Source organism: Egretta garzetta, unplaced genomic scaffold (genome assembly GCF_000687185.1).
Source record: "Egretta garzetta isolate BGI_Z169 unplaced genomic scaffold, ASM68718v1 scaffold118, whole genome shotgun sequence".
Taxonomy (NCBI): domain Eukaryota; kingdom Metazoa; phylum Chordata; class Aves; order Pelecaniformes; family Ardeidae; genus Egretta; species Egretta garzetta.
The window spans coordinates 3,466,743-3,480,073 of record NW_009260484.1 but is presented as its reverse complement, the minus strand read 5'-3'; the positions used below and the strand labels follow the sequence as shown (position 1 = coordinate 3,480,073).

The window sequence follows — 13,331 nt, the reverse complement described above, 5'->3', positions numbered from 1 at the left end:
AGCCCTGAAGTTTTATTAGTGAACCAGGTGCTCTGTCCACAACAGTAAGGCACAAATCCATGTGTTTCACCGACTTGTCCTTTGTTAAGGCCCATTCCTAGAAGAAGGAAGGAAAAAAAAAGTCTACAAAATTGTGTATACTGACGTATGCACAAGGTGCACGTGTTAATCTGCTTATACAGCACAGGTTAAATATCCTGTAAATGGCTACGAATGAGCATTCAAACAGTTCATTGCTTCCCATAGAGCAGGAAAGGAAAAAAGGTCTTTTTGAAACACAGTAATTCCAATTGTTTCAGTATCCCCAAGCCAGCTCTGGGCTGGCTGTTTGCTCCCTCTGCTGGCTTTACACAAGTACAACGGGCAGTCACACAGGTCCTCAGGATTAAAATATTTGTCCAAGTATTAGTCCAGCTATATTTTTATCTATGTGTTGTGTGTGTGTGTATTACACACCCCTCACATCTATGTAGGAGAGATTTATACATATGTAAATATATATATATATATATAATCTTATATATAAAAACCCCAGAAGCTTGGGCTGCGGCATCACTGGCCACCCTACCCATACCCTAAACAGAGCAGTTCTTAATATGACAGAGACCACCAGAAAGCAATACACAAGGGGGCCAAACTCGAGGATAGAGGGAGAATGCTACTCCCTACCCAAGGCATAATGCGCAACAGTTAAATATGTTTAAATATGCAAGTTCTTAAATAGAGAGGAAAGAAAAGCCGTTCTGTATGTACTGTTGCCCAGCTTGTTTGATCTCAGCATCCTTCTACGCAGGGCCTGATCTTGCGCTGAAGTTCAGATTCTCTTCATGCCTTTTTCCTCAAAGTTTCATCTCCAGGATCCAGATTGGTCTTCATTTGTCTAATTATCCTTTGGAGGAAGGAAGCTGCTCTATCAACTAAAGCAATGCTGATTATCCAAATCATGCTCGTCACTACTTAAACAGGCACGATTAACTCTTCTCCAGCAACTAAAGAGCATTCAGAGTCATGTAATACAAACCCCTAGATACACAGGGCCAAGCCTGGCTACATCTAAATGTTATTTTGCACGCAATGAGTGTTTTAGAAAGAAATTAAACGACTAATCCCATCCCATTTTTTTTTACTTATTTTCTGATACCATAACTGAATTTTTGGCTTGTGCAATCACTTTTAAACTCAGCAGATTTAACAATGATTAACTTTCTTTGAGAACAGATGCTCAGGAAACAACCAGAACTTCTATCCCACATGAGTACAAGTAATCGCCATCGTACAGGTAGGAAGCTGTTAGATGGGTACCATAACGCAACTACTTGCAAAACAAAGCAAAGGCAGGAGAACTCTGTGTATCCCTTTACTTGTTTCCCAAACCCATAAGCTGAAAAATTTTCCTTTCACTCTCAATATCCAAAATATTTTCCATTACATTCATCTCAGATGACAGCAAAATTATTTGCTTTCTCAGTTCTGTCCAGTTCATAAGATGTCAACAAGGATTATTAATAGCCACTTCTAACAACTTAAGGAATTAAGTTATTTTCAGAGCTGGCCCCCTTACAAGACTTATACTGAATACTGACAGTTAAAAATACTACTAGGAAAGTGGTAAAACTTGTGTTTGAGAACCCTGCAGTCAGAGAATGTTAGAGCCTTGAAAATAATGCTTTATACAACTTCACCCTTCCATCAGAAGGCTGGAAGAGCCCCAGCCACATCAGCAATCAGGCAAGAAATTAACACATTTAAAAGCCAAAGTTTTTTTCACAAAAGCTCCAAGCTCTGCTGCTGGAGACATCTACATGATGGCCCTTCACGGTACAAAACAAAGTGTATAGATGCTTTCCTCCAGTGATCAGGAACTATGAGTAGCTATAATGGAGACAAGATTAAGCAAGTTCCACTACACCAGAAGAGAAGAAAAAAATTGCAAGAAGTGTATGTGCTCAGGGCACAGGCTGGAAATAGGACAGCTCTGCAAAACAATTTGAAAATCAGGATATCTGAAAAAACCTGTGTCATAAATCAGAAATATAAAGCTAGAACACCACCTCTAACCTGAAACCTTCCCCTTGCACCTAAGCGCATTTGGCTTTACCTTTAGCTCCTTATCATAACCCTACATATTTGTACATGATTGTCAAATACACCACAATTTCTTCAGCTCTTTAGAGGTGCACATCTTCCTTTCTAATCACTGAATTCCACCAACAGGGTGTGTGTGTCTCATTTTGACTTAAATTTTGCATTTTAAGTTGTGTTGAGTGTAAGCCAGAGTATACTCTTCAAAATTACAGGATAAGGTCTCCACAGCCTATAAAATCTGAGCAGTCCTGATCCCAGCCCACCCCAACCACTCCTAATAAGAATAGGTGCAAAACACATAGTACAGATTTAAGACCATCTGCCTGAATGTCCTCTCAGAGGGACCTGTTCAGAGCAAGTGTATGTTAGTTTTTCATGGTCAGCTTCACAGAAGAAACTACACAGAAAAGAGGGGAAGGGGAGTTTGAAAGAAGCTATCTTTGTGAATCTATAGAGAATACACAGTATCACCAGAAACGTCCCAGATTTCTGCACCAAGGCAATTCTGACACGTTCACCCTTTCTCCTAAAGAACATTGTGGTGTTCTGAACGATGAGCGTACTTTCATAGAGGTAAGAGAAAAAGCCTCCCCAGGTATATTCTCTTTAATTATAGGGAAGAGAGGCATATCTCAGATGTATGATGGCAGTGCATTCAAATCAACATGACACATCTTCCAAGCAATAACTCCTTTATTTTAGGCTTCGTCTGATTTCAATGTTTTCCCTTTCTAATTTAAATCAAAAAGCAAAATTCTGATACTCATTCAACACTAGATTTGTAATTGGTCACCCTCCTATTTTTAACAGGCATACTTGAACTATTAGTCTTACATTTGATTTATAGTCAGGTTGATTCTGGTGACAAAGCAGCACACAGAACAGTGAGCACATATGCAGGTATTTCATGAATGATAACTAAGTCACAACTGCATAAACAGATTCTTTGAAATAACCAATGCTTGCATTTACAGATTTGACACATTTGCAACTAGTTTAAAAGTAGGATTAGAAAGGATTTATCGAAACACTTCCTTTACTGTGAGCGAATAGGATATGACATTTAGGCACCTCTATTTTCTGTAAGAGCCAAACGGGGATTTAAGACAGATTTTTTTTTTTTTTATACCCTGCTACCGCAAATTGGAAATTACTAATAAGGCATCACAGCAAAGCATTCTTATATTTTGCTGACCTTTGACTGAATGCTTAATACAATGCAAATCTTTTCTTAAGTAAAAATCCTTCCTCCCTCCGCAAAAATCAAACACACCAATTCATTGAAAAAAATCTTTCTATGCAAGTGTAAAACTCCTGGTAAGGAAGTTACTGGCCTCTAGTGTAAAAGTGTAAAATATTAACAAAGACAAAGAAAGGGGATAATCTGATGCACACTGAATGAATCTCTGGGCTCAGAGTCTAATCCTGAAAATGCAAAATAATATTTGAGGGAGAAGTTATTTAGCCACTGTGTTATAATAATGGATCTGCTGATTTGGGTTCATCTTCCTATCACCAGTACGTAGTACCTGTTTGAGTTAAAAAGTTTCACTTTTTTTTTTTTGAACACATACCATGGAAAAAAAAAAAAATAATGGCATACAGACCTGATTTCCCCCAGCATTGTGACATTCATAAACTCCAACAACACCATCTGCAAAATGGCCCAAAGTGTCAAGGCAATTGGTACCCTGCTGCAAAGCTCCAAAAGCTATATCCTGATGATCAGGTACCCTAAAATAAAACCAGAAATATCTGCTTAATTAATTCAGTTTCTTTAGGTTTGGTTTTTTGGTTTGTTTGGGGTTGGGGGGGGTGTTTGTGTGTGTGGGTTTGTTTGGTTTTTTTAATTCTTGTCTTTACTCAGAATATTTTTAACATGACAGGTTAAAGATGAGTGATGACTACTATCTAGAAATCTCAATCATCTTCTGAGGAGGGAAAGCAATTATCTGATCATGAACTGATCAAACACAAGTCAACTTGCAAGCCTAGGACAGAATACAAAAAGGACTTGCATGAGAGAATGAGGATGAATGTACAAACTCAGCACAAAAAGTAAATTAAAGATGACTTAACATCATCATTTAAGGTCACTCAAGCTTAATGCTATCAGTTAAGGCCATCAAGCCGCCTTATTTTTTCAGCCAAGCTAGCTTGTGGCAGAAATATGACATTCTGCATTTTTCCCAGACTTTTTACTGAAACATTAGAAAAGGGGTTAGGAATTTTAAAAAAGAAAGAAAAAGTGTTTTGCTGATTCCTATTTTCTAATGGTTGCACATAAAGTGCACTCATATAGTATGGAAATACCTAGGCAAACCCATTCAACAAAGTACAGTTGTGGGGTAGAGACCGTGAGTTCATGTCAAACAGTAAAGCAAGGGCCTATTAGCTCCTTTTAAAACTTCAGACTATGATACGAGTACAATAATTCAAACCAGCAGAATAAGCACGAGAGATGGCACAGAGTAAGATGACATTACAATTAAGTAATGCTTATGGTAGCACATTTTCCAGGAGAGCTTGCAAGACTTTTTTTTTAACAAATTAAACACAAATAAATATCCTCTGACACTTTTAAGAGAAAATAAACAGTAACTTAATTCCTCAGCATCGTCTTGGTTTGAGACTCTTTAGCATGTGTGGTTCTGTACATGTTTCACTAGGGCTGTAATGGCCGGTGCTTTTGCACTCCAAGCCTGTGTGCCACTAGCAGTTACCTGACTCTATGGACATGAAGTGCCCCCAGGAAAAAAAACCAACACTGTTCTTATAAGCCACACACAGTATCTTACCATTATACCACCAATATTAGGTTCACAGCAGACAAACTAGTTTATAGACTCAGATCTGAGCGACATTAATGGGTTATTGAACAAACCCCTTTTTATCTTTTCAAAAAGCGTTTCTCTAAGAATTTTTAATTTAGTTAGGATGCATTCATGTTACAGAAACTGTTAGCAATGTTACCCCTCATTTCCCTCTTCTCCTCCCCCCCAAAAGTTAGTGATTATGCAGTGACAGAACAAGAGACAAAGAACAGAAGACTCAGCTTCTTAGAGTCGTAGGCATCTACCCTTGTCTGCCAAATAGACAAGGCTCTCGTCTGCTGACTCCTGTTACTTGGGCTGTACTGAGATGCAGTCACTCAACGAGGCACATGCTTAGGCAAAGGCAAAAGCTTTAAGGGGACGACAACAGGATAAAGAAGAGTGCATGTCTGAACAAATGACCTGTGCAGGAGACTCACTTCGGGCTCAGGTAAGCTGAGTCCTTTGGACACTGTTGTTTAAAATACCTGCTACTGCACCTGTAGTTGCAGTAAGCAGAAGAAAAAGCAGCTTACTAGGGAAAATGGCTCTTCAGGAATAGGACTAATAAAAACCAAAAGCAAATAAGCCCACATGAGGCATTGCTTTCCCAAATAGATTAAAACCTATCCTATACATCCAAGGAAGAAGAAAGAGAAACTCATGATTTCTGGGGAGAAGAAAAAAAGACCACTCCATACTATCTCTGATTCAGCCATAACTCACCGTAGCTCAGGATAAACATTTTCAAGATACCACTTGAAGGGTTTGCAGCTAAGTCTCTTTCTGAGTTCCATTCGGCTTTGAATACTAGAGGGGGAAAAAAAAAGGAGCAGTTTTCCAAGTCAGGCTGCTGTCTTCATATACGTTAAGGAATACACAGAAAACTCAAGAACAGTAGAACTGTATCTTAGAGAGATAACAAATGAGAGTTAGCACTGCTTACACCTCAGAAGGTGCCATCTCATGAAGAATAAACGAACAGGGCAAAGAAGCACTTGTGACTTACTTGCCATAAGGTACATTCCTGGCTGAAGGCACTGCTGCGTAATAGAAATTTTTATACTCATCCATCCATACTTCTGCTGCCCTGCGTGTATTTCTAGGGACAATCATATGAAACACATAGGTTATATTTTCTCTAGCTGCAATTAAACCATGTCATTAATCCATGGCTTGATTTTAATCCTTCCTAGTACTACAAAGTCAGCTGCCTCAAGCCAGGCAGAAAATTCCTTATTAAAGGCCCAAGTAGTAGAAAACCACTAGAGAGTAACATAACTGAAATCAATGCATTAAGAATGAAATGTATGTCTTTTCCACACTCATCACTGCTTCAGGTTTTCATCCAGACTTTAATACACATCTTGGAGTTTTCTGCAAAACTTCATAGAAGTTGTTAGGTTGTTGTTTGGTTGGGTTTTGGTTTTTTTCTTTTATAAGAGTAACTTGACAGAAGCCAAATTCAGCAAGTGTTCACCTGGATAAGCAAGCTAATTGGAAACACAAAAATCTCAACCATCGGCAGTATTTTATAAAGTCTTTTACCTTTCTGAAAACAGATATGCTAGCATAGGCAAGACATATTTGCAGTGTTCATCCTATTCCTACCAACAGAGCACTCAAAGTTCCAAAAAGACATAAGCTGTCACGATGTTTAAGGCTATGAACCAAGCGAGTCTGCTGTAGCTGAGGTAACAGAGGAGAACTGGTAATTAGAAAATATTTTTAATGCTTTAAAATTCGAGAGAGATTAATTATTGGAATAAACATGAAAAACACTACACCAAATTCTTTACTTCTAATCAAACACATCTCTAACTAAAATTCCTGTATTTATGTAACTGGTGTCTTTAAATCTCCTTTTTGGACTGCAAGAGGGCAATATCTTTTTCCATCCCCTAGCTTCCATGTAAAACTCATTTACTTCTATTGTTTGTAATTTTATGTTTAGAAAATTAAGTCTTATTTCACTTGTAACTGCCATGCTCTGAAGCTTATTTTACATTTGGCAGTAAATTCATCTAAAGCAACTGGAGTAAACTCAGTCAGCCAATAACTTCTTTAATGTGATTTTCCAATTCAAAAGGCAAAAAATAATCAGGATAAAGTGAGCGCTTCATGCAGGTCCCTGAGAAGGAAGGACGTGAGGAAGAAAAAAAAAAAGGTCACGAGAAAGACCTCAATCATTTTTTGTTTGAGGACTGATTTTTCCTTGCAAAGCTTCCTTTAAGCTTTTTGTAGGCGAAATCCCATTCCATCCAGGTTAGAGAGCTGTTTCAGTTTATCTTCACGCGCAGTCTCTCCGGCCTGTGCGAGCACCAGCCAGCCACCCAGCACCTGCCCCTGATGCTTGCTCAGCGATCAGCTTGGCTGCCCACAGGCCAAACAGATTTTGGTGGTGGGAGAGGAACTATTCGGTTTGCCAGGGTTTAAGGACTCTGAAGTCACTTTCGAGGTCAGAATGCATGCCTGCATCACGCTTCCCCGTACTCCGAAATGAACAGTTCAGGCTTAGTGAGACACAAATAGGGAAACCGTGCAGATGCCGAGAACTGCCTAAACTAATAGGAGCCCAAAGAAGGCAAGGTACTGAGAAACACAGTGTAGGGTGCACCCAGCACTTAAACACCAAGCCACGGTTAATGAAAGCTGGCAGCGAGCAATCAGGTAGCTCTGCACGGAGCAGACTGAGGTCTGCAAGGTTTCTTAGCTCATCTGAAGTGGTGCATTAAGGCAGCACATACTGGTCTAGCAAATCCTGCCAGACACAAGCCGTATCTGCCCACACCACAGAGCCAGGATGTGGTCTCGCTTCTCATGAAACAGGACCCCCAGCCTCTCATCCAGAATCACCAATTTGTTTTGGCTGCCAGAAGGCAGTGCATGCTGACTAGTCAGCTAAAAATAGGACGCTTACCCAGAGCACTCCAGAACGAACTGCATACAGTCAAGGGACAGATGATGGTATAAGCTAACAAGTCCCGACTGCAAGACCAGCACAGATTCCTTGCACTAAGTTTCTTGGCACCACGGTCCTACACATATCTGATAATACCCGTGTTACAGGGGTATCACATTACCTTATGCTTTCATTCTCTCATTGCTAAAATTGATTTTAATTGGGTTTGATACCCAAGAAAGCTGACTGAGGATGAAAACCTCAAATATACAGCAACTTGTCAACCCTGCTTTTAAGCATTGTGGAACTTTTCTAGGTCAATTCAAAAATAATTCCAATGAAACAAAGAATTTTAAGGACATTTGAGAATTTGAGACAGCTGGATAGCTAAGGACAAAGCTGGCAAACCACTTGCAGAGAAAGGGAGATCTGGGAAGGGATGCAAGTACCCAAGACACTAGTTTGCAGGCTTCAGCTGTCCTCACCGTTCAAGTACACGTGGGATCTCTCTTCAAAGTCATTTTGAACACAAATGACTGGAAAACACAATGCGACTTGAAAAAAACCTGTCATAGTAATTGTCAGGACATTTGGGTGATCTAATCACAATGATGATTGGACTTCACAACAAAATCTGAAAGCTTTAATCTCAGTATAAACGTACAATCTTCAACCCCTGCTGATATGATGCATTTCTGATGCCTGCTGTATCCTTGCATGCATACAGCCACACCCTTTTCCTAAGTTTTCACTTGAGCTATGTTTAAGTACCTATTTAACATCCCAAGGAAAGCAGCATCTTGGCAACAACACAAAGATAGAAAAGCTGCAGAGTGAGAAAACTGCACAAGTTATATGTTTAGTTAATTTTATTAACCATACCCCTTGTTATGACATTGTCATTTTAAAACCTACTGTGAAACTACAACAGTTGCATCCTAAGCCGACACAATACAGTTTAACTGGTAGATCCTTCTACCCTCCTGATGCACACTACAAGTACTGGAATAGAAATTGGATGTATCGAGAGGATATTTCATTGCTAGCTTTTGTTATCCCATAAGTACCATTATTCCTTTTTCACTGTAGAATAAAATAAAGATCTAAGAGAATAAGGGACCAGAAAAATCCCTACTATAATTACTGGAAGAAAGAGAGGACAGTGACTTTATTTTAGCAGACTATTAAATCCATTAGACTCATCTTGGTAGCATAACCATTGTGGAACAGAAGAAATACACCCCTAAGGAGGTTCCTCAATCTAAGGTGAAACACAAGTCCAACTATATTGGCAGCTTAGAATATTCTTATGAGTTTAAGCACATCTGCGTCCTCTGTGTTGCTTCACGTTAAACAGTTTGGGCTCCATATGCCTTCAATGATAGATAAACAATTTTATTTGCAGCTCTTAACTCACAGAACCTCCAGCTGAGACTTGTACTTCTTCAGACCCCTGAACATGAAGTCCAATTCTCTAACCCAAAACCTACAGCAATTCTTCAGCTACAACTGATAGAGCCTTGGTCAAATGTCTACCACACTCATGCAATACCTTTGTCTACGTTACTTAAAAACCACTATCAACATGAATCGGAATTGCTATTCTCATTCTGCAGAGGAGAAACTGAGGAAATAGCTCAGTATTTCAGCTACCACCGTGTATTGAATCAACAGGCGAATTAATCTAAGTGGTAACACTGCAGTTTCTTAGGTCTATAGAAAAAGCATTTTTAAACATAGCACAGGAAAGGCAAATATGATGTAGAATGAAGTTGCCAACAGACTGACACAAATGCCAGAATCAGTCTACATAATCATTTGTATATCACATACAGATCATGTATGAACAAAAAGCAAGTAAATCATATTCATAACTTAAGTATATTCAGGCTCTAGGTGAATTATGCAACTGTTTCTATAAAATGAAGATTTATGAGATATTTCTGAAAATAAAGCCTTCTTTAAAACCAAATAAACACAGAGCTCTCAAAAATTGATAGAATGCCAAGCTAAGCATTTCCTTCTTTTCCAGATTCTCAGACTATGTCTACCAGAAGTCTCCCTTTTTAAACTCTCAGGTTCTTCTCTCAGTCTCTGTAGTTGCCTCAAAGTCATTAATTTCATTTTAATTAATATTTTTCCATGCTAGATAATATTGCAAATATTTCTAAAGAAAAGATCCTTAAAATGAAGCTACTGCCACCTGCTGATCATCTAAAGAAATCCAAAACATTGCTATTTAGCTGCAGACTTGACTTAACAGTTACCTTGCAAACACGGTACCACTCCCACCGGGAAACGTGTAAGGATGCTGTTTGCGGAATACGTGACCCACTCTGCTGCAAGGAATGATTTCTAGGCTCCCACCGCATTGCCAAACTCTGAATGAGATCTCTAAAATAAAAACATGAATGAAAGACCAACATCGCAAAATACTGTAATTTTGTAGTATGCTGTTTACAAAGAAGGCTTTTATTGAGTATTGCCGAGAAGATCAAGAAGATAGTTTTCTGAGAAATTCCAGGATAAACAAAGGCACATCTGAGCATTTATTATTCTCCAAGCTCAAGAGCAATAATCATATTAACTTAGAAGCAAAACTGTACGTCTTCTCTTACCTGAGGTTACCCAGCATTCCCCAAATTCATAAACCATGCTGCAATTTGCCAGAGTAAGTTAGGTCTGTATGTACCATTACTGTGGTTTATCTAATGGGTAAGCAACAGTTGACACACTCAATAGACAAATTAATGATCTAGCTTATAATAAATTTTTTCAGCTAAAGATGGAATAACACAGTGGACAAAATTCAAAGCATGATAAAATAACAAATAGATTCGAGCTGCTAACTTACTATAGCAGATAACAAACACTCCCAAACCCTGGCCGCAGAAGGAGTTATATCAAGTCAATCTTGATTTGAAGATGACTGAATAAAGATACAACTTCTGTAAACTGAAGGTTATGGACAGTACGCTTCCAGGCCAATCTAGTGAGCTGATCCAGCTATTAAGGACAAGAAGGTCTAGAAATATTTATACAGCTTTCTCAACTTAAACCTTTGACAGCAGAAGTCACCTAGTGCTGACAGAGAACTCTTTTTCATTCATTCCAAAGAAGCGCAGCAAGAAGGGTGCTTGGTGCTTCCAGTAGCGCTGTTTCAATTTTGATGATTCCCCCTTTAGTCCAGCAGCTGCTACCACTTACTGAGTGCTACTCTTAGCTTAAAGTCTCTTTATAATAATTCAGTATCTATCCAGATTAAAAAAAAAAAAAAAAAAAGCAAGCTGCTCTGATTTAAAGTCAGTGTCTACCTTTTATGACTTATACTAAGTGCCATTAGAATCACAGAATCTTTTAGGTTAGAGAAGACCTTTAAGATCATCAAGTCCAATTGTTAACCTAACCCTGCCATTCCTTCTCCCAGAAGCCTTCCTCCCACATACACAAAATAAGGCATAAAAATAGCATCACTTCAAAAATCAAATTTGGGAAAAAAACCCAACCCAACAAAAAAACCAAATCAAAAGGTTAGAGAGCATGTCTTCTTGATGGTCTGTACAGAGAAAAATAGGGGAAAAAAAGAGGTGCTGTGATTTCAACTGTTGACAGTGCAAGTTAACTGCCTTACTTCTGAATGGTCTTTGCTTTTACAAGGATCGTTAGGGACATGGTTTAGTGGTGGGATGGCAGTGCTAGGTTAATGGTTGGACTTGATGACCTTAAAGGTCTTTTCCAACCAAAATGATTTTATGATTCTGTGATTTCCTGTTTGTTTTATTTCAGTGATACATTCTGTTGCATCGGAGCCAATTAGAGATATTCATGAATCCTAGACAGTCCACATAGTCCAATCTATAGACAGCTCATCCTCCAGAAATATTAATGACAATATTGTCTTTGCCAGTAACTTACGGTCTTGATTTCCAGTTGAATTAACATGGGACAATAGGCAAAAGTAATTTTTAAAGCAACTGAACATGACATTCTCTCTGTACATTTTCCACAGCACTGACTTCAATCCTACACCTCTTATTTTGAGCTTAGAATGAAAAAGAAAAAAAAAATTCCACAGGTCACTGCTTCTATTAAAGAAGTTAGTAACAAAAGCACTTCTATGTTTCTACCAGAATAAATTACACACAGATAGAAGACTTCAGGCTTTCCGATATCTAGCTCAAGTTTGGCCCCATACTGCTCAAATTGGGAAAGCAGAGGCGTAATAGCTTTCTTGTACCACTTTGAATCATTATTTTTGGAGTGTTGCTAGAAAGTTCATACAGTTATTAGCCCAAGGTGAGGGGATACTGCACTCAGTGAGGACAGCCTAGTGAAAGAAGACAGGGATACCTGATCAAAAGATAAAGGCTTTTCGCATTAGACGAGCAAGTGCGGACTGAATGCTTGAAATCTAGTATTAGACTTATTTAAGTATTAGGAAATACATGGCTCTAAAATGAAATAAAGTGAGATACTGGTTAAAAATAAAGGTCAATGCAGTATCTTTCTTTTTTAAATGATTCATTTGAAGGTTTAATCCAAAAAGTCACTGTCATCTGTTGACTGTATGTAGGCACTGAAAAAGTATTTTTGTTTTAGAAGTAATTTAGAAATATCTTATGTCAACTTTTCTCGTTATTCATAGCTTCCTCTTCTGTGTACTTTTAATTTAATTAAATCCCTCCATAAATTCACAGGAATGTAGACCTACATGTATGCTTTCCAGCACCATAGATTCTGAAGAATCTCAAAAAAAAAAGAAAAAAAAGTATGAGCAATAGCTCTATGGGAAAGCCAGCAAAGGACTAGTAAATAGAGAGAAGCAAACTAATTCTTACTTGCACCAGCATGGCTTCTAAAGCCTGCATGGATTTTTAGAGAAAAAGGAATGTACAGCAACTCAAACTTAAAACTCCCTTAAGACTTTTTTTGCCATGCTTAAACAGTGGGAGAGGAAGTTTTACACTTATAACAATTTCAGCACACACAGTTTTTCATTAAAAAGGCATAAACAGCATGTCAAGCATTCTTCAGTTGCATGAGATTATATTACACCTCTCAATAACAGATTTGCTCTTTTTATTGTAGTGTCATTAACATAGAAGACAGGGAATGTCTAACTCGCTCCCTGATTTTAGCAAAATTATTAAGAAAAACTTGGGTTTTCAAATTAGACTTAAACTTTCTAACGGTCCATCCAGTTCTCCAGCGTACTCTGATCCTCCTACGCTTATCAAAAAGCATTGCAAAGTTTCTGAGAATTAGTGTACAAACTCAAGACAAGACTGAACAAACCTTTACCCATGTTTTGTACAGCAAGCCCGTGTTATCAGTCACATTTAGCAACAATCTGAAAATGCACTGTACCTTTATCATAAACTCTGTCTCTTGGCTAATTTAGGCAAAATACTGCAGGCCCATCTTGAAATTTGTAAAGTTGAGACTATACTAACATGTGAACAAAATGTCATATAACAGCTGGTCTGTACATGGTTGAATGAAAAATGCTAAGTATTACAGAGCATAAATAT

General features: G+C 38.3%; 1 protein-coding gene across 1 annotated transcript in view; it reads right to left on the bottom strand.

The window, feature by feature from the left end:
• Positions 1–13,331, bottom strand: part of GALNT2 (polypeptide N-acetylgalactosaminyltransferase 2) — a 45,597-nt gene that overhangs the window by 1,734 nt on the left and 30,532 nt on the right. The window contains exons 10-14 of the mRNA XM_009644150.2: positions 10,068–10,194; positions 5,908–6,000; positions 5,625–5,708; positions 3,693–3,819; positions 1–97 (exon numbers count right to left, since the gene is read on the bottom strand). The exon at positions 1–97 is cut by the window's left edge and continues 18 nt beyond it. Coding sequence (XP_009642445.1) covers positions 1–97; positions 3,693–3,819; positions 5,625–5,708; positions 5,908–6,000; positions 10,068–10,194 — 528 coding nt within the window. The remainder of the gene's footprint in view (positions 98–3,692; positions 3,820–5,624; positions 5,709–5,907; positions 6,001–10,067; positions 10,195–13,331) is intronic.